Source organism: Ipomoea nil, unplaced genomic scaffold, assembly GCF_001879475.1.
Source record: "Ipomoea nil cultivar Tokyo-kokei standard unplaced genomic scaffold, Asagao_1.1 scaffold1407, whole genome shotgun sequence".
Taxonomy (NCBI): Eukaryota; Viridiplantae; Streptophyta; class Magnoliopsida; order Solanales; family Convolvulaceae; genus Ipomoea; species Ipomoea nil.
The window spans coordinates 1,839,767-1,862,419 of record NW_017617835.1 but is presented as its reverse complement, the minus strand read 5'-3'; the positions used below and the strand labels follow the sequence as shown (position 1 = coordinate 1,862,419).

Genomic DNA, 22,653 nt, shown 5'->3' with positions numbered 1-22,653 from the left:
TTTGACATGATTTTTGGTGGGGCTTTTTTTTTTTTTTTTTTTTCTCAACATATGTACTCAAAAACTTTACAGGGAGTAAAATGAGTTACAGAATGCAAATGGGGTTTCACCCAATCCTAGATTTTACCAAATTGAATTTGTATTGGTTACGATAAAATTAAAAAAAAAAAAAAAAAAGAAAAAAAGAAAAATGTTTTTTATTCCCCAAAATAAATCTTGTGACATGCCCAACTAAAAACCACCTCCTAAAAGTGAAAAAGGATAAGGAGGCGGTGGACTAGCAGCCTCACCACTCAAACTTCCTCCGCCGCCGTAGCAACTAGAATCTCCGGTGCCCCTATGATCGTAATTCGGAAAACCCTCCAACGGCGTCGCCACCGTGTAGCTGCAGCTCTCGGAGGACCCCGACGACAAGGACGACGTCGTGGAAATGGTGGCACAATTATTTTTGCCACCGTAAGGTCCAAAGTGGTTTATCATTGGCAACCCACCCAGAACTTGTCTGCCGCTCAACCAAACAGCGGCCGGTGACGGCGTCTCAGGCGACGACTGACAAAACGTATCCACATCGAAATTCGCGTCCGGGGATGAAATTGACGAGATTGCCCCTCCTCGTATCATTGTACATCCTCCTCCTCCTCCGCCGCCGCCGCTTTCCTCCTCTACTTCCTCACTCTTCACCGACGAACTTTCCGACATCGCGAGCTTTCTCCTCTTCTCGCCGCTGCTCAAGCTGAGCCTTATAGCCCTCTCTTTCTCCAGCATCATCCGGGTTAAAATCTCCGGGTCGTCGACGAATTTACCCAAGAACGTCATCATTTGCTGCGGCCGCCGCTCCGTCGCCTCCAGCCTCCTGTTCATGCTCTGCAGCTCTAGCTCCAGTGCCTTCTGTTCTTCCTTCAACCTCTCAATCTCTGCAACAATCTCCTCATCATCATCATCTTCCCCGTCTTCATGTTTATGCTGTAACAACGCCGCCGATGAAGATACCCTGCCGTGTTTTTTCCTCACAATGTTCTTCAATAAATGCGTCTGCCCTCTCAAAAACCACTCGTTCGCAAATTCCCATTTATCCGGATCCACCTTCCTGAATCCCTGACAATAATCCCACCCCACAACATTATAATCCACAAAAAAAAAAAAAAAAAAAAAAACATTAAGACTGAGGTTAAATTAATAGTTAATAGGTATATATACTCACATAAGTGTTGAGCTGCCGGACGAAGCTTGAGAAATTGCTGTGCTTAAAGAACGCCGGCAAGATTTTCTGGGAAAAATCCAGCGGGTCGACGACGACGAAACTGTTATTGTCTCTGCCCCAAGCGATGAGCCCGTCTAGCTTGGGATCGTTGACCATCTGATACGTCTTCATAACGAACGGCGCGATGATGTTGTTATCCTCCATCCTCTATGTTTGTTGGCTCGACGTTCTGAACAGCCGTGAACAGTGGCGGCACGGCGGTTCACGGTGGTAGACTGGTGCGGGTTGGAAACTTGGAATTTACGATAAGCAGTGAAAATGGAGGCACCTGTGGTTTATAAAGGGGATTGGGTGCACAGTAATTTATGTAAACGTGGAGGATATTGGGAGGATAACTCATACTCTCCCCATTCTAATTTATTTGCCACAATTATTATTTTCCCAACCAAATTATTAATTTAATTTAATTTTTTTTGAATGCTAATTTAATTTAATTTAATACAGAGTGATTTTAATTCCTTTTTTTTTCATATTTTAAAAATAAATTAATTTTCATTTTCATTTATAATTGTTTAATGTATAATGTGTGCACATTTAATTTTTAAATATTATCAAAAATTGTCAACTTAATCTCTTTTTTTAATAGAATGTGTTAACTTCAAACAACAACTCAAACATAGTATCAATTTAGTCTCTATATGGGTAGCTCAGTTGGTTACAGGGTGAATTGAAGTATGAAAAAAAATATTAGAACAATGATCCGGGATCAAATCTCACCAACCATAGTGTGGTGTTCATGATTGGATATAAAAAATACTATTCTTCCAAAAATTATAAATATTTTTTTATAAAAATAAACACGTGGCATGTTTTTTCTTGAAAAACTTGCATACATTAGTGCCAATTAGAACTTTATGTCAATCGATTTTTATTAAAAAGTTATATGTTAATCGACTAAATTGTATCAATCTGACAAATTAGGTGTTTAGTTAGGATTTTTAATAATTTAGGAGCATAATTATCATCCCTTTTTAATTAAAATTAAAATATTTAAGGAGAGTATAATTATTAGGAAGTATTTTCTAAAAACATTTTGTTTGGTCAAGTACCTTATGGTCTAATAGCATAAGTGTTATTCTTCTAAATAGAAAATATTAAGTTCAAATCTCATTCCAATCATGTTGACAGTGTTAATTACTGATTTGGTCCCTCGACTATGAGGGTTTCACCACTTTGGTCTTTGACTTTCAAATTTGACTAATTTCATCCTCGACTATGCCTATTTTACCCGAAATGGTCATAGTCGTTAGACATCTATTAACTCGAGACTAAATTGATAATTTTGCTATAGTCAAGGGACCATTTCGGTCATCACATGTACCATTTTCTCCGAAAGTTAATTACTGAAGTGGTCCCTTAACTATAACAAAATTACCAATTTGGTTCCAAGTTAACGGATGTCCAACGATTAGGACCATTTCGGATATTAAAAAAAACATAGTCAGAGACTAAATTAAAAAATTTTAAAAATCAAGAACCAATTAGTGAAATTTTCATAGTCAAAGGACCAAATTGATAATTAACTCCATGTTGACATTATTATGTTGAGCATATCCTATGTATTAGGTTAGATTGTAAATAATTAAAAAAAAAAAACAAAAACAAAACAAAACAAAACAAAAAGAACAAACAAAACAAAACATTTTGTTTGCGGTAACCTGAATAGGACCCACCAGGCCAGCTTTTTTGGTACACGTAAGGGGGAGATATTATTAAGGCGGAGGTGTGGTGTTGTGATGCGCGGGTGTGCGCGTGGGGATGTTTCGGGGAAATTGAGGTGGTCCCCTGGGCCATAAGCAACGTGTCAGATGCTGAGGGGAAGATGCCAAAAGTGCTAAGCTGGAAAGGACAGCTCCCCGAATCGCATTGGCTTGAGATTTGAGCATCACCATTACATTCAGATTATTTATTTTTTTTCTTCTTTTTGGCTTCATGAAAGTTTTCTGATTTAAAATTTCGAGGCCTACACCCCATAACAGCACAAATATACAAAAAATATCAAATTGGTCCATTGAATTTTATATAATATTTTAGATATTTTGTTGGTATAGTTTTGAATATCAACAATAAAAAAAAATTAGAGAAATTTTATTTTAAAAAAGTACAGAATTCATATTATTATAATAAATAAACAAATAACACAATCCAAAGACCAAAATTAGTCATGCACATAAGAATAACATATGTATTAAATTCATATTTTTAAAAAATAAAACCAACCCATGTGCATATATTTTCAAAATTGATTTAAGTTTTTATGGTATTGAATAGTATATATAGTAAATGTATTTCTTGTTTAGCCAACAAATAAGGGATAAAAAGAAAAGGGAAAAAAATAGCACTCATTCAATTATACATTTAGACATTTTGTTACTTTTTGCCTTTTAATTATTTGTAAATGAACTTTTTCCAACATTGATTTTTATTAGAATTCAGTTAAAGTTTAACTTCGCAGATAATTGAATGAAGAAAATAACCACTTCGTAGACTATTGAGAGATGAAAAGCAATGGTTGTATAATTGAGGATGAAAAAAATGTTATTTTCTTGTAATTCAAGAATGAAACATGTCATTTTACCTAAATAAAAAGTTAGAGAAAATAGTTTAGAGAGAACTTAGCAATTGGATGCTATTAATTAGCAGAATGTGATAAATATTATTGGTTAGTTGGTTGTACTAATTTGATAAACTGATAATATTAGCTATTTATATTTTTATACTGAAATATTTGGTAAAATTAGGAGTTAGTTTTTAACTAATAAAATGTAAATGACTTTTAAGGATATGTATATATTTTATTAATTAAATAACATATAGTAATAAAGAACACTATATATATATATATATATATATATATATATATATATATATCTACTATACTAATAAGAGCCCAAGAGAGTTAGGCTTATAATGGGTAGAAAAAATGGCGGTCACAGATTTTAATCAAATGAATGGCTCAGATTGATTAAAAGATTGATAAGATTTAAATTTTACACTAAAATTTCCTAAAATACCCACACACCGTTACTAATTCCGTTAAAATTTTAAGAATTTCCGTTAGTTCACCGTTAACTTACTCATTAATTTCAATAAAAAAAAAAGGTCTTAGGTTCGAACCTCATCCCAATCAAAGTTGGCATAATTAGTAGTCTATTTTACTCTTATTAAATTATATATAAATAATAATTTAGTAGCTACAACAAAAAATTATAGATATGCATTTCTTTAATTTAGAATTATGTGTCCACAATGCCTTTATTCAAAAAAAATTATTCATTATCAATAAATTAAATAAGAGAAATAATTGTATTAGTTATATTGTCTTTATTTTTCTACAATATAAAAATTCTTTATATTCAAATTTATTAATTGATTATATTCGCTACATTGTCCTTACAATGTCTTAATGCAGTAAAAAAAAAATTATTCATTATCAATAAATTAATTAAGAGAAATATTTTCATTAGTTATATTGTCTTTATTTTTCTCAAATGTAAAAATTTTTACATTCAAATTCATCAATTGATTATATTCACTACATTGTCTAATATCTTTTTTGTGCACTATTTTTCTAATTAAATATCAAAGTTATAATACAAAATAATGCTATATATTTATTTACCAAGTATTTTATTAATACCATGAAAAAATTAAAAAAAATATACAATTAATAAAGCCAACCATATTAACTACTTGAGAGATTTTGTGACAAAGAGAGTATTCAAATCACACAACAAATTGAAGTGAGAACTACCTTGCAATGTCCTTGTTTGACAATCAGCAGTTAGCGGGTTTAACCAACAAATTTATTTAATTATTAACATTGGGTAGAAAAAATGACCGCCAAATTATTAAATCAAATGAATGATTCAAATTGTTCAGGTTTTAATTTTTTTTAAAGTTTTTCTAATTTATCCTTAATTATATGATTATCCATTTAACTTTTCCGTTAAATACTGTTAATTCACCGTTAGTCTAATTCTAATATTAATGTCTAATATATAATTATAATTACACCATTAATCTAATCATAATATTAAAGTCTTAATAAAACTTAACCACAAATCCTAATGTCGAAATCTCCTCAAACAATATTAGTATATATTTAATATTTTATGCCCTAATTTTTATTTGTTCTCCCTTATGTCCCGTATTTGGTTTCAACCATACCTATACAATTATTTTATTGACAATTATAATCAATCTTGACTATATTATCTTGCATTTGTAAACTTAGAATTACCTATTTAACCTGCACGGGCTTAGCTTAATGGTTTAGTGGGCAGTATTTGGGAGAAGAGACCAAGGTTTGAACCTCGGTGGCGGCAGTGCGGGAATTATGTCCAAAGTGGGCAGATTCCTTTTTCGCACCGGCATTTGGTCCTGTCTGCTGAACCATTGAGTCACCGTGATTTACAACTTCCCACAATGCTCTGTCGGGTCAGAGTGTGGGGGGCCCTTGGGGTTGGGGACTCAACCTTTGGGAGAAGAATTACCTATTTAAATACACAAATTCAACCTTCAATTATCTATACATGAACAATTTCAATATAATCTTGCCTTAATATACTTTAAAGTACTTATTTAAAAAAAAAAAAAAAACATTGGGCATTATCCCAATCGCGCAATGCGCGTAAAAAACTAGTATATAGAATAAAGTTCAAATGCGGCGAGGTCTTCCCGTGCGGCGGTGCGGCGGAATTCCAGAATACACCAACAGTGTTAACAATATGCACCAACAGTGTAATAAAAGCACACCACAATGAAATGTAATAAAACATCACAAAATACACAACAGACTCAAAAAAATACACCATATAACTCACCACCCCCAATGGTGTATTTCCGAACAGTGTATGGTGTTTTTACTCACACCTAATGGTGTGTGTTTGGTGATGCAGGGCTCTGTTTACTCTGTTTTGTGTTGTGTATTTTCTTAACGTTGATGATGCATATTTGTTGAACTATTGGTGTTGCTGCACCGTAAGACACTGTCGCACCTGAACCCGCCTATATATATATATATATATATATATATATATATATATATATATATAATATTTTCTCACTACTTTTCATCAAATAAATAAATTAAAATTTAAAAGAAAATACAATTCTACGAATTAAAATGAAGTTTTTTAAAAGGAGAATAATCTTACAGTTTTAGTAGTGAAGTGGGAGTATTAAAGAAATGTGATATTATTTTTCCTTAAGCTAAAGTGGAGTTTTTTGCACTTTTAGCCCCACGACTATAATGGCACTGACAGAATTGATCCACGACTTTTGAACCTTGCAATTTTAGTCCACGACTATTGATTTTTTTGCAAAAATGGTCCTTCCGGCCACTTTTCCGTCAAAATTTAGCCGGAAAAAAAAATTCTCCATTTTTAGCCGGGTTAAAATTGACATTTTACTTATCTCAAAAAATTAAAAGAAAAAATTTAATATTTGACTACATACAATATTACTGGGCTACATACTACTGCCCCAGGCGGCAGAGTTCCTGGAGCAGGCAGGGCTGTCAGTAAGCGGCGGAGCGGCCGTGGCGTTCCCCGGGCTAGTTGGGTTATCCGGCAGCAGCATTGGAGTGGTACAGTACTCCGCCGCCTGGGGCAGTAGTATGTAGCCCAGTAATATTGTATGTAGTCAAATATTAATTTTTTTCTTTTAATTTTTTGAGATAAGTAAAATGTCAATTTTAACCCGGTTAAAAATAGAGATTTTTTTTCCGGTGAAATTTTGACGGAAAAGTGACCGGAAGGACCATTTTTGCAAAAAAATCAATAGTCGTGGACTAAAATTGCAAGGTTCAAAAGTCGTGGATCAATTCTGCCAGTGCCACTATAGTCGTGGGACTAAAAGTGCAAAAAACTCAGCTAAAGTGAAATGATACTCCAAGTAAGTTTTCAAATTTGATTTTTAGGACCAAAAAGTTGATCCTAAAAGTTATTAAACAAATAGTTTTTTTGATCAGATATTAACAAAATAGTTAATTTAGGTATTTGACTTTATCAAATACTTATAATTGCAAAAGGTTAAAGGCAAAAATCCATATACCAAATAAGGTCTCTCTTTCTCTTGACATCAGAATTATATTCTTTATTTAGCCTTCATACTTTTTTTTTCTCTTTTAATATGACATATTTTTCTTTGGAATATATTATTTTCTCCTCCTATTTTTTCTCCCCCAAATTTCCATTCATAATGTGTATTCTATTCATTGAGTGTTCATGAATTGGATTATCTCACCACTTATCTGTAAATAAATAAATAAATAAATAAATAAATAAATATAGGAAAAATGACACATTTTTCCCCTGAGTTATATACTTATAGTCCTTTTTCCCCCTCAATTATTTAGGTAAGCACATTAGCCCCTTCAATTATTCTAAAAGTGGTAGTTTTTCCCCCTGATATATTAAATTGACATTTCTACCCTTAAAGTAAACATTTTATTTATTTTACTTCTCCAACAAATTATCGCGTATACGTAGGGATGACCAAGGTTCGGATCAAAATGAACCGAACACTATAGCAATTGAATTAAAAGTTTCCGGTTATGATTCAGATCTAGAACCTAATATTTGGATTTCAATTTATTAAAGTTATGAATAAAAAAAATTGGATCTTGAACCGTGAATCGGCGGTTCTGGATCCGGTTCGCGATTTTGAACCGTCTTTATTTTAAAATTTTATTTTTTATTTTAAATATTCTAAATTCAAAAATAAATGAATTTTATTTTTTCAGTTTGGAACATGAACCGTCCATTCCGGTTCGCGATTTTAATAAACTCTAAATATCGAGTTTCGATTCTAAATTGTAATTGGAATATTTCAGTTTGGTTGCTATAGTGTTTGTTTGGTTTGAACCAAATTATGGTCATAATTTGTTGGAAAAGGAAAATAAATGAAATATTTATTTTAAGGGTAAATATGTCTATTTAACATTTCAGGGGAAAAAACAGCCACTTGAATAATTTAGGGGGGAAAATCGCTATAAGTATATAACTTAGGGGGAAGAAGTGCCATTTTCCCATAAATAAATAAATAAATAAATAAATATATATATATATATATATATATATATATATATATATATAATTAGCTACCTTGCAAAGCTAGCTCAACTGGTTTGATTGATTACCCTAAAGTCTTACTCCAACGACAGTGTGAGAGAAAAATTATTCGGAGTAATACTTTTGGAAAAAAATATAATACTTTTAAATCAAAATGTAATAGTTAAAAGTTGAAGAGTTACCTATGAAAAAAATTATAATACTTATGAGGAAAAATGTAATATTATTTATAAAAAAATTCAGCCCATCTCACATTAAGGATCTATGAGACAATCTTATTGAAGATTTTGCTAAAAACTTTTATCATCATATTATAAGGTAAATTCAATAGGAAACATAACATTTTTCTACTGCAATAGTGCAATATAGACGACACATTACACATCATATCATATTATCATCGTTGATTTTTATTTTTATTTTTCGAAGTATCATTGTTGATTTTTATTAAGTGATCCATATATAGAAATCAGAAACAGTCCATCCTAAATTCCAATTAATTCAGACCTAGTCCTAGGATTTCGAATAATATAATATCAATTAAAAAAATATACAATAAATACTTAGCTAATAATGTTAATATATAACCAGCTTCGCTAGCGTGAGTATCTGTATACTCTTATTTCTTGTAATGTGAAAGATCAAATTGCCCTCCATAATAAATAATAATCCTACATCTTTCTTTAGAAATTATAATTATAAGGACATTTTAATCTTTATATTACTTAATCTCTTTAATTCTCATATATACCAAATATTATAATAGAAATTCTCAACAATTTTATTTATACCTATCAAACAATGAAAGTTGAATTCTTACTTTATTTTGATCCTATTCATTTTTTATAAAATTATAATTTCTTTTCCCCTATTTTTTTCACTACAAGCAGATGGTATGTTTTAGTTTGGTGTAGTTTTATCGCTTTTTCTTTTTTTCTTTTTTTTTTTTTCTCAAAACGATTTTTTTTTTTTTTGAAAAAAAAAAAAAAAAAGAAGAAGAAGAAGAATAAAGCGAGAATTGAATATGCACGCGCCTAGGAAGAAGGGGTGAGGATAGATGTATGAAAGCAGCGGCAAAGTAGGTCCAAACAGAGGCTTAGATTCGATTTTTTTTTGAGAAGATACGGCCCCTTTTTCTCTTTTTCTTGCTAATGCACTAATATTTTAAATTTTTATTTATATCCTCATAATAAAAGTTTTTTTTTTTTTTTGAAAGAACATAATAAAAGGTTATTAATTCATATTTATTAGTAAACCAAGTATAAAATATACATACTATGTAAAAGTTTGTGTTTAATATTAGAAAAAATGACATTTTTATCTCTAAATTATAGAAAATAGCACTCAATTATATTGTTATTAATTTTTGTTATTCAATTGTTTAACAATAACTTTTTTCATCTTTCAATCATCTACAAAAGTGATTTTTTAAATATAATTTTTACAAAACATAATAAGGACAAAATTATTTATCACAATAATTGATGAATGAAAAAAACTACTTTGTAAACAATTGAATGACATGAATTGGTGACAAAAATGTTCTTCTTCTATATTTTAAGGATGAGCGGAAATTGTCATGTTTTTATATTAAAATAATAATTATGTTAAAATTATTTTCAATTTTGAATTCAAATGATCTTTTGCAATTTATTAAGAGATTAATTCTGATTTTCAAATTTGAAAAATATTGAGCGAAGAAAATATGTATCCTTTTGTCTATTAATAATGGAAACCATTTTCAAATTTTTAATATTTATTTATATTAACTAGTTTTTTACGCGCATTGCGCGATTGGGATAATGTCCCATGTTTTTTTTAAAAAAAAAAGTACTTTAAAGTATATTAAGACAGGATTATATTGAAATTGTTCATGCATAGATAATTGAAGGTTGAATTTGCGTATTTAAATAGGTAATTCTTCTCCCAAAGGTTGAGTCCCCAACCCCAAGGACCCCCCACATTCCGACCCGACAGAGCATTGTGGGAAGTTGTAACGGTGACTCAATGGTTCAGCAGACAGGGCCAAATGCTGATACGCACAAGGAATCTGCCCACTTTGGACATAATTCCCGCACTGCCGCCGCCGAGGTTCAAACCTTCGTCTCTTCTCCCAAATACTACCCACTAAACCATTGAGCTAAGCCCGTGCGGGTTAAATAGGTAATTCTAAGTTTACAAATGCAAGATAATATAGTCAAGATTGATTATAATTGTCAATAAAATAATTGTATAGGTATCGTTGAAACCAAATACGGGACATAAGGGAGAACAAATAAAAATTAGGACATAAAATATTACATATATACTAATATTGTTTGAAGAAATTCCGACATTAGGATTTGTGGTTAAGTTCTATTAAGACTTTAATATTAGAATTAGATTAATGGTGTAAATATAATTCTATATTAGACTTTAATATTAGAATTAGACTAACGGTGAATTAACGGAAAAGTTAAATGGATAATCATATAATTAAGGATAAATTAGAAAATCTTAAAAGAAAAAATTAAAACCTGAACAATATGAACCATTCATTTGATTTAATAATTTGGCGGTCATTTTTTCTACCCAATGTTAATAATTAAATAAATTCGCTGGTCAAATCCGCTAGTATAATCCGCTAACGTTAACCGCTAACTGCTGATTGTCAAACAAGGACATTGCGAGGTAGTTCTCACTTCAATTTGTTGTGTGATTTGAATACTCTCGTTGTCACAAAATCTCTCAACTAGTTAATATGGTTTACTTTATTAATTATATTTTTTTTAATTTTTTCATGGTATTAATAAAATACTTGGTAAATAAATATATAGCATTATTTTGTATTATAACTTTGATATTTAATTAGAAAAATAGTGCACAAAAAAGATAATAGATAATGTAGTGAATATAATCAATTGATGAATTTGAATGTAAAAATTTTTACATTTGAGAAAAATAAAGACAATATAACTAATGGAAATATTTCTTTTAATTAATTTATTGATAATTAATAAATTTTTTTTCACTGAATAAAGACATTGTAAGGATAATGTAGCGAATATAATCAATTAATAAATTTGAATATAAAGAATTTTTATATTGAAGAAAAATAAAGACAATATAACTAATAAAATTATTTCTCTTATTTAATTGATTGATAATGAATAATTTTTTTTTTGAATAAAGGCATTGTGGACACATAATTCTAAATTAAAGAAATACATATGTATTATTTTTTATTGTAACTACTAAATTATTATTTATATAATTTAATAAGAGTAAAATAGAGTACTAATTATGCCAACTTTGATTGGGATGCGGTTCGAACCTAAGGCCTTTTTTTTTATTGAAATCAATGAGTAAGTTAACAGTGAACTAACGGCAATTCTTAAAATTTTAACGGAATTAGTAACGGTGTGTGGGTATTTTAGGAAATTTTAGTGTAAAATTTAAATCTGATCAATCTTTTAATTAATCTGGGCCATTCATTTGATTAAAATCTGTGACCGCCATTTTTTCTACCTAGTATAGGCCTAACTCTCTTGGACTCTTATTAGTATAGTAGAAATAACTAACTAATTAAAATATAATTAAATTTATTTATTTTGTTATTCTAATTAATATGTACACATATTTACTTAATATTACTATTAAAGAATAAAATAAATAAAGATATATATGTGGATGCATATGCATGGATTGATAATAATAATGGAAAAAATAACGGATGTTTTAATATCAAATGTATTTTTTTCAATATAATACACAGTACACCTTTTATATAATACAATACATTAATAAAATAAAATAAAGTAAACGAAAAAACAAGCATAATAAATGATACTAACTTTCATTTTTTTTTTATTATATTTTTAGAGATATTTTAGTGGAAAAGTAGATAAGAAAAAAATTATGGAGTATTATACAAAAACTTATTAGTCTAATATTTTTAGGTAGTGTTTGGTAAATGCCCGATAAATCAAAATTTGATTGATTTGACTAAGTTTAGTTGATTTGACGGGTTAATAAGCTATTTAAGTGTTTAGTAAAATGACTTTTAAAAAACAAAAAAAATCCAGTAAAATGACTTATTCTATTAGCTTATTTGTGCAATAAGTCAAAATTTAAAAATCTTAGAAGAGCATCATTTTTGGTTAGTTGATTAGTCTTAATTATGAAATGACCATTTTACCTTTGTCACTTCTAACATTTATATCTTTCTTGTTGATGTCCATCGTCCTTGCCCATTTTTCTTTCTTTTTCCGTAATAACAATAATAGTATTTTTATTTCTTTCTAATTTCGCTCATCCTTGTAATAATAATAACAACAACAACAACAACAACAATAATAATAATTGTAAAAGTAATTTAAGAGTTAAGAAATTAGCATAATATACTTATATCTCTATAGGTCATTTTACATATAATCAGCTAAAAGTAAACAACTAATTTACCAAATATATTTTTTTATTATTTACAACCAGCTAATACTATATGCTAGTCAAACTAACTAACCCAATTAACTATCAACTATCATCTAACTTAATCAACTATTGATTAATAGCTATTTGCTAAACACCCCCTTACTTTCAATATTTGTCATAAAATATGACTTTGTACTTGTTTAGAAGTTTACAATAATTTGGTTGTAATTAAAGTTAAATTGTCATTAGTGATGCAGTTAAATAAATTGACTAATTATATGTGTGTCAAAAAGAAAAAAAAAAAAAAAAAGACCCAAGATATTGGTCTAGTTGATGAAAAATCTAACTTAAAATTCGTTTATAGTGGTAAAGTTGGTGTTGAATCTTAAAATTACATTGGCGCGATTTATCTTTTCAAAGGTCTAGGGCGGGTTCATGAGTACAAGATATATTTCAACAAAGTCGAAACACTTAATTATAAAAAAAATAAATAAGTTTATTTAATTTTCTCAGGAATTTAGATGTCAGTTTATAGGATTCAGGATATAAGTATGTATATATATATATATATATATATATATATATATATATATATATATATATATATATATAAAAGAAAAGAAAAAGACGTGGTCTTCTAGCAATTAGACACTTGTACGATCTCTCCCCATTTATTAAATATTATATTTTGTATTTCAGTGGGTGCTTGGTGTGTGGGAAACATATTGCTCTCCGAATCTATGCTTGTTTTCTTACTAAAATACTCCTACCATTTTTTTAATCCTCCACTGTCAACTTTATGCTAACTCTAAGGTCATAACTCGCAATATAATATGTTACATTTGCAATTATTGAGGCTTAGCTTTCTATTTCAAAAAGGACATGTTTCCATTACAAAGTGAACACATCGTTTAGTTTAACAGTGAAACTATCGTAATTTTTTTATAAGTTAGATAAATATGATTTGAATAGGTGAAAAGTAAGAGCAATTTAATAGATATAATTGAGAAAATCAAGTAAAGATATACTGATAAAGGTCCACACTCTCATCTTTTTTAAGTTGCTCACGATATTCGGATTAGAGATTGGAATTGTATTTGCGTCATGTGTATCCAGAGGCTAACATGTGTACGTGTTAACTAGATTGGTAACTAGTTTTAAAAGATTATAACTTGTTCTCCAGGTGATTGAACTTCCCCCCTAGTGGATTGTGATTGTTCCTAATAACCATGATTGCAAAAATCGCGCCTCCCTCCTTCGCGGTCGGGCGCCTAGACAGCCGAACTCTGATTTTTTTTTTTTTTTTTTTTTTTTTGCGAATAAACTCTAAAAAATAAAAATAAAAATAAATAATCGGGTGCCTAGAGGACGCCTAGTGTCTTTTTCAACATTGCTAATAGCGGACAACATTACTGTGACTCTATTGCAATCTATGTAGTTTTATTTTGTTTCTTCTTTATATAGAAAAAAAAAACCGACGAAATGCTTTAATTAATGGGATATTGAAATTAGTTAAGCAAGAAATTAATTTGTACATTATAAGTTTGAATAATGTTAATTTTTTTAATCATATTTTGTTTCATTATTTTCTTATTTTGTGTCTATCATGCATTAAACATATAATAAAATCAAGCGAAATTTTATAAGAATGAATTCAAGTTAATACCTCTAAATCGTGAAGTGTAATTTAGACGATAAATTATATTCCGTACTTCGTTTTAAGTAATAAGTAAATTTTAATTCGAATCTCGTTGTCATTGCATGTATATTTAAGTCATAAATTTATTTGCACATGTGACTAGATGGGGAAAAAAATTGTTTTGAGATCAGCAAGCAGATTTGGAGGGCCAAATGCAACCAAAATATGTAGGACAATGCAAGCCACACTTCTTGGTACATTCCTCATTAAGCAAAGTTCTGATCATTAATTTCCCAAGTAAGTAATTAAGGTCCCACTAATAATCTTTTATTTAGCTAAGGATAATTCATTAAAAGTTCCAATATTTAATTCTTAATGTTTACAAATTAATATCAACTTTTACAAATTATACCATGTCCACGATTCACTAATTAAGGTAAACATTGAGGGGTCGTTTACTTCATTTCTCTGTTTTTCCATTTCTAGTTTTCCATTTCTCCATTTTTCCAGTTTTCTTTCTCCATTCTTCCAGTTTTCCATTTCTCCAATTTTATAATTTTCATTCCCTATTCCTCCAGTTTTTTATTTCTCTAATTTTCAAATTTCATTAAATAAAATCATCCCATATGGGCCATATAATTTTGTACATTTATACAACAAAGATAATAATAATAATAATAATAATAATAATAATAATAATAATAATAATAAAGAAGAAGAAGTTGGCTTTGAAAAGAGGGGCGGGGGGCGTTGGTACTAATAATAATAATAATAATAATAATAATAATAATAATAATAATAATAATAATAATAAGAAGAAGAAGAAGAAGAAGAAGAAGCTGGCTTTGAAGAGGGGGTGGCGTTGGTAATAATAATAATAATAATAATCTCTTAAAAAAAAATTAATGAAGGAACAAGCTAGCAATGAAGAGGCACGCGTCAGATTTGAAGACTAAAGAGAGAGGCGTCAAATTGGCTTCGCGCGGATTTGATCCTACAACCTCAAGCACTGTTCACGCGTGCTTATCCATTTCTCCATTTGGAGAAGTTGGATTTCTATTTCTCCAAATTCCTTAAGAAAAGTGGAGAATGGAGATGGAATAAGGATTTGGAAAGAGAATTTTGGACCTTTTGGTAAACAAGTTTTCCATTTTCCATTCTTCCACCTCTCCAATTCTCTGTTTTTCCAGAAAATTCTCTATTTTTCCATTTTGGTAAACGACCCCTGACTAATTGACTTTGGGGTAACTCCCTTCCAGTAGATCCAAAAATTGACTAATTGACTTCTAAATTATTATTATTATTTATCACATTTATTTAGACGTTTATCACCATTTTTTTTTCCTATTTGTTTACTTTCCATGAAAAAAAAAATCAAAAAATTGAATTGTTGTAAAGATAAGTGTTTTACCACGCTACAAGAAAACATGGAATACTCATATATTAAATACTTATAAATAAAGATACCTATCTAGATCAAGTGTTTACCCGCATCGACTTTGTTTGGTAGAGCTTATAGCTTATTTTAAATTACAAATAAGTTATAAGTTCTGTTTAGTAAAACATGTAGAACTTAAAATAATAGTTTAATTATTTTGAAACGGTATCGTAAGTAGCGTTTCAAAATAAGCTTCAAGCTTTTTAACAATTTTTAAATATATTTATTAAGTTACAAAAATGTCAAAATTACTCTTCATTAGTCAAGATCTTAATATTTTAATTTATTATTTTATGTCTTTTTACACTTATCAGTTAATTCAACAATCGATTTTACTAAACACTTTAATTTTAATTAGTTAGTCTATTAGATACTCCGTATAGTATTAGCCTTTCAATTAAACGCGTCAAACAAAGCAAACACCAAAATGATTTTTTTTTTTTTTGGGGTACTGATCTGAAAGTGTCATAAGCTATAAATTGTTTTGCATATAAAATATTGTATTTTTATTTCATGATTAATTAACGAATTTTCATAAATGGACAATATGTCAATATCTTAGCAATAATGAGCCGCTATCATATCAAAGTGTAACGACTTCAATTCCGATATATATCAATATTAAATTATTTACTTAACATCAAGGCATGTGTATTTAATTAGATGGATATATACACTATTCTTTCTACTTTTTTTGAATGTACTATTCTTTCTACTTAGGTGTGAAAAAGATCCTATTAGTTACAAATTAGACATTATAGGTAATATCGCAGTGTCATTTTCTGCATGCTTCCTTGACTTGATACAATAATGCATGAACCTAGATATTACTAATCAAATCTTGCATCGAATTGAAGTTGTTTGATTTAGATATATAATTAGATTTTAGGACTGTTTAATTACCTCTTAATCATGCAAAATCTAGGATTTCTCTTACACAAACCTAGACTCTTCCTTGTCGTGTTCTTCATTTTAGAGTATATATCTGATTGGTTGGTATTTTTTAGGGAATCTATTAATTTGGTTTTCTTAAGGTCTAAGGTTGATAAACGTACACCTTTTTCTTTTTTGTGTTATTAATTTTTTGATATTTTACATTACTTATTAATTCGGGAGAATTGTGAACCGAAAATGCGATAAAAAATTAACTATGAACTTGTTTTAAGCAGTGGCCCGCACCATATATATATACACACACATATAGACTTGTGTTCAAATGAAAACACTTCTTTAGTTGAGAACGTGCGAACGGAGTGCACACAATCTATTACATGAGTACGCACAATCTTTTACAGGGTTTGTACTGTCATCCAGACATGTTTAGGAGTAGATTGTGTGTACTCAATTACTCATGTTAATTTGTACGTTCACACCTAAGGAAGTGTTCTCATATGATATTGAATATATATATATATATATATATATATATATATATATATATATATATATATCCCATGAGAGAAATGCGAACCAATCAGCGAGCGCCACGTGTCAGCATTCATTGATGGGGGTGCATCTACTTTCACCTACAAGTGCACCTACTTTCGCCTGCAAGTGCATGTAGTTTTTGCCTGCATTCATTGATCGGGTGTACCTACTTTCACCTACAAGTGCACATACTTTCGACTGCAAGTGCATGTAATTTTGCCTTGTTAACATTCATTGATCTGAGTTCGGCGGGTAATAACACCCCTGAAAACCACCCGCAAACATTCATGCACCTAGGTGCAACTAGTTATAACTATTGGTGCAACTAGTTATAACTATAGGTGCAACTAGTTATAACTATAGGTGCACTTGGTATTGATGCTCAGTGTAAATTTTTACTTGCACCTATAAATCTATAATACATTTTACATGCACTTGTAATATATTTTACTTGCAATTCGATGTTCAGTTATTTACGAAAATGCCACCGCATTTTTTTTTAAATCAGTATTCCCCATCCATTAAATCTGGACACGTGGACGGATATCAGGCATTCGCATTTCCTACTTGGGCGCTCCATTCGCAATATATATATATATATATATATATATATATATATATATATATATATATGTGTGTGTGTGTGTGTGTGTGTGTGTGTGTGTGTGTGTGTGTGTGTGTGTGTGTGTATATATATATATATGATGTGAAACTTTTGAGCACTTGACATAAATTAAACTCCATTAAAGTGTTGCTATTGTGACGATGTAATTGAGGATCTATAATTAATTATATTATCGAGTAATAATTAATTATATGAATTATTGTATTGCTAGAATTAGGGAAACATTATTATATATATTGTTTGGCCATCCGCTGTGCTAAAATTCTTTGGAATTGCAATCGAACAAGGCTTTTATATTTTGCTTTATTTATTTATTTATTTATTTATTTTTATGTATGTTTCTTTTAAAAGCCAACTCATCAATTGGAATTGAATGATTATTGCAAAATATGAAAGGTTGACAATGCAATTGCAAGTTCGGTAGCAGTGAGTGAGCTTCTTTTGATGTTGTTATTTTGATGAAATAAATTATTTTTTATGTGATGTGAATGTGACATGCCACTTTTCATGCATGAATGAAATGTAAATGGCGGTGAGTTGCAAATTTAATTATATGCCAGGGTCAACTTTTAAAAATGTGAGATGATCAGACTTCATGGGTATGATAGGCTTAGAGCTAGTGAAATGTTAAAATTAATTAGACATAAGAAATGCATTACTTATATAAAATAGAGTCCTTATATTGTGAAAGATAATGACCCTGTTTGGTAAAATAATTAGTTGATTATTTAATTTTAACTTATTTGATCACTATTAATTGTTTGATTTGGTTAAAAAAATTAATATAAGTGTTTGGTTAATTAGTTTTTTTTTTTTGTTTTTTTTTGTAACTTAAAAATGCTAAAATTCAAAAAGCTACTCAAAGCAATTTTTTCAGTTAGCTTTTTGAAAATAGAAATTATACCAAATGGTTATCAGCTAACAACTAATTTACCAAACACCTTTCTACAATCAACTAATGACTAATGTTATCAACTAGTTATACGCTCTAATTAATCCAATGACTTTATGGTTTAGTGGTATGAACTGACTTTCTCAAATGAGAGGTTATGGGTTTGATTTTTTGTGAGGACGGTAGTAACTTTTTGTGATTCAGTAAATCGAGTAAGTAGTTATAAATAGAGGCGGTGACTATTTGGCATGAGATTGTATCAGGTTTTTAGGTGCAAAATTAATTGACTTTTGCTGAATTGAGAACTTTCATTGAAGCAGAAGATCAGAGTCAATTGGGTTTGTTCACCAAGGGAATCTTGTGCCGAAGGAGTGAAGCTTATAGAGATGGCAATTTTTTCTGTATAAAATTAATAAAATGTGGATTTTTAATAATACTAATTATTTGTATTCAAAAAATATATACTAATTATTTATGTACTAAATATATATATTTTTTGAAAACATGTACTAAATATATATTATTTGATAATATATAAAATGATACACCTTCAATTCTCAAATAATATATATTTAGTGTGCAAATAATGTACTTTTAGTATATTAAAAATGTACTTTTTTATTCGTGATTCACACATATGTGTGGACCATTCCATGGAATAATAATTGTATAGAGATAATAGTAAAGTTATTAAAATATTATGTTTGTTTGGCGACTTTTATACTTTATCACGGGAGATACTCATTAACATGTTTATTTGTCTACTTTTGCTATCTTACTATTGAATTCAAATTCTTTAATAAATTATAAAATTCATTACCTTTTTCCTCTCATACTTTTGAACAATAGAATCAAAACTGAAGAAGAAAAAGAAAAGTCATTGTCCATGGATTAAATATGGAACTTTAATATATATACACAAGTGTGTTGAGACTTATTAGTCTGTTGTTAGTTTGTGTTGGCCTAGACTTGTGATTTTGATGTAACTTCTACCCTTCAATTTCTCTTTTTAAAAAAAGTTGTAATATTGTAATTTTAATAACTTTTGTAAACCTTTTAAATACAAAAGACTATAAATATTATGACAAAATTTTAACAAACTCTGATAAAATTTACAAAAATAAAGTTTATAAAATCCTACAAAAGTCTCGATTAAATACATTCTTAATTAAATTTATGATACACGTGTAGAATTAAAAATATTGAAATGCCAAAGATTAAGCGCAAGTTTTCATATATTATAGTAGACACCTAATTAGTTCCCACTGATGAAGTTGGGTATGACTAAAGTGCAGTGAGATCGGAATCTTCAATAAAGAAAAAGGTCTGTCCAAATGAAATGTCAAATGCTTTATAATAAAATTATAGGCATTGGTTAATGGAGTACAGCATCGTTCTTCTCCAATTTTGTAGGAATAATATTTTTTTCGTTAATGCACTTATACATCTAAAAATATTAGCGTCAACCTAAACGTGGACATAGTGTTGCCTATACATTTCAATTCAAACACCACCACATGTTAAAATTTATTCGACAATAACAATAATTGACGAAAAGTGGTACAAATTTTTGTCCAAGGAATAAAAATTTAAATCAACACTGCATCATGTGCAGTGGCTACTAATAAAACAAAGTTTATGAACTTATTTTGTGTTGATTGAATAGTTAAAGTATGTTTCAAGTCTAATAAATTTTCATTTTGATCTCTTGCATGGTTGCTATTGATTTTTGAACTCAAATATTTTGTGGTTTTTTTTTTTTGTTTTTTTTGGTAATGAATTAAAGGACTGTGGTGACTATTATAAAATTATTTTTTAAAATAATGTCACAATATTTGAATTTTGTAATTAAAATATAAGAGTTGAAAGAACTTTATGATTAATTAAATTCATCATTATTTTTATCCATTAAAAAAAAAAAAAAAAAAAAAGCTCGAAGGGGCAAATTATACCGTGCACACATTGTGCGCTCTAGCCCAAAACGACATCGTTTTGTACTTTTTCGCGTGTCTGCTGTTAACTTCTTAAAAAAAAAATTCACTTTTCGAATGTACAGGATTATATAATGGAATATACAGAATTTTATACCTGAAAACACAGAATTTTATAACTGAATACACATAATCTTTTTTGAAAGGATAATACACATAATCTAACATAATACATAATATACATAAACTCTTAACTCTTTAAAAAAAATCCATGTGTCGAATGTACAGAATTATATAATAAAATGTACAGAATTTTATACCCGAAAACACAAAATTTTATACCTGAAAACACCGAATTTTATAACTAAAAATCCCCATGTTTAAAATGTACAGAATTATGTAATAGAATGCAAATTAACAAAACAACGTACCGTTTTAGAAGGCGTGGGGCGCACATTGCTATGTGCGCTCTGGTGCACAGTATAACGATTGATTAAATTTACTTTCTTTAAAAATAATTGACAAGTCCTACCTGCTGGCATGACATAATTAATTAAGCAAGCTATAGAATCGACAGCTGCATTTTTGGACCACTTTATGTCACCAATTAGGAAAGCCAAATTGTTTTTGGCTACAATGATATATCATGTATGTACGTACTGCTCATATACTTTACTGCATCCATTTCACCTCTATCCATTTCACCAATGACAATAAACTATATATTATGTGGTCAAAACTAGAGGAGGTATACATATTAAAACAAAGTAAAATCAAAAACCTAAATCAAGTTTTGCAAATATGTTGGGTCTAATTACAAATTTAGGTGATGTTTGATTAGAGACTTTTATACCTTATTATCAAATTTGATTGATACTTATTACCATATATTTGTTCCTACTTTTGAACAATGGAATAACAAATGAGAAAGATCGAAAAATGAGTAAATTGTAAATATAATGATATAATAGCGACTCAGCGAGACTTACTTTTGAAAGTAAGGGAGACTTAACACTCAGAAATTTAGATAAATGAAAAAGTTGATTAACATTTAGGAATTCAGATACACAGCTTTTGTAAAAAATTAAACAATCAAAGGAAAGTAATGAAAATGACGCAATAATTTTTATTAATTGAAAATTCAAGTAGTGAATTTTATTTTTTAGTGGATGGAATGAAAGGGAACATAAGTCATTGGGGGGAAAAAGGTATATATGATATATGGTAGTGTGATTGGGATGAGGTGAAGATGCTATTGTCTTGATCATGGAACTTTAGGGTAGGGTACACAACAGGTGAAAGAAGAGTGTCATCATATGAATGTTATGATGTTGAAATGTGAGTATGTGAGCACAAGTAAAAGAGGCCGGCCAGGTGTTTCATTTGTGTATGTGTGTACTAAATAAAATGTTCTCTTCTCAAAAGTGAACCACAAACCACAAGCAACACCAAGTATATATATGTGGTTCAACATTTGTTTGTATTTAATAAAATATTTACTTTAAGTTATGAATATTAATTCGAAAAAATTCAATATAAAACGTTTGAACTGTATTAATGTTTAAAATAGTGAAATGTCGTCCACATAAAAAGTATATACTAGATTTGATCTCAGATCAACGATGCTAATTGTATTAAAGAAATATAATTTTACGTGCGAGACTAGCTCAATTGGTTCAACCGATTACTCTAAACTCTAAAGTTAGTTATTGAAAAATATTGACCTATAAGAGATAATGAAGACCCATTGTGAACCGAGTGTACATGTAAGGGAGAACATAGGAAAATTTAATGTATCAAAAAAAAATAAATATAACAAAAATTTTGATTTTTTTTTTTTTTTTAAAATGTTGAAACAATGACAAAACTTCAGTGGCAAATTTTTTGTCATTTAGTAAAAAGGTAATTGAAGCTTTATTATAAAAGCAATGTTTAATACAATAAAAATGTAAA

The 22,653-nt window shown here is 29.2% G+C and overlaps 1 protein-coding gene across 1 annotated transcript; it reads right to left on the bottom strand.

Moving 5' to 3' along the window:
- On the bottom strand, nt 1–1,624 carry LOC109186084 (heat stress transcription factor C-1). The gene is made up of 2 exons (XM_019335982.1): nt 1,202–1,624; nt 1–1,095 (listed from the first exon to the last, which is right to left on the bottom strand). Exons 1-2 carry the CDS (start codon nt 1,403–1,405, stop codon nt 232–234), a joined length of 1,068 nt encoding a protein of 355 aa, XP_019191527.1. The 5' UTR covers nt 1,406–1,624; the 3' UTR covers nt 1–231.
- Nucleotides 1,625–22,653: the final 21,029 nt, after the last annotated feature.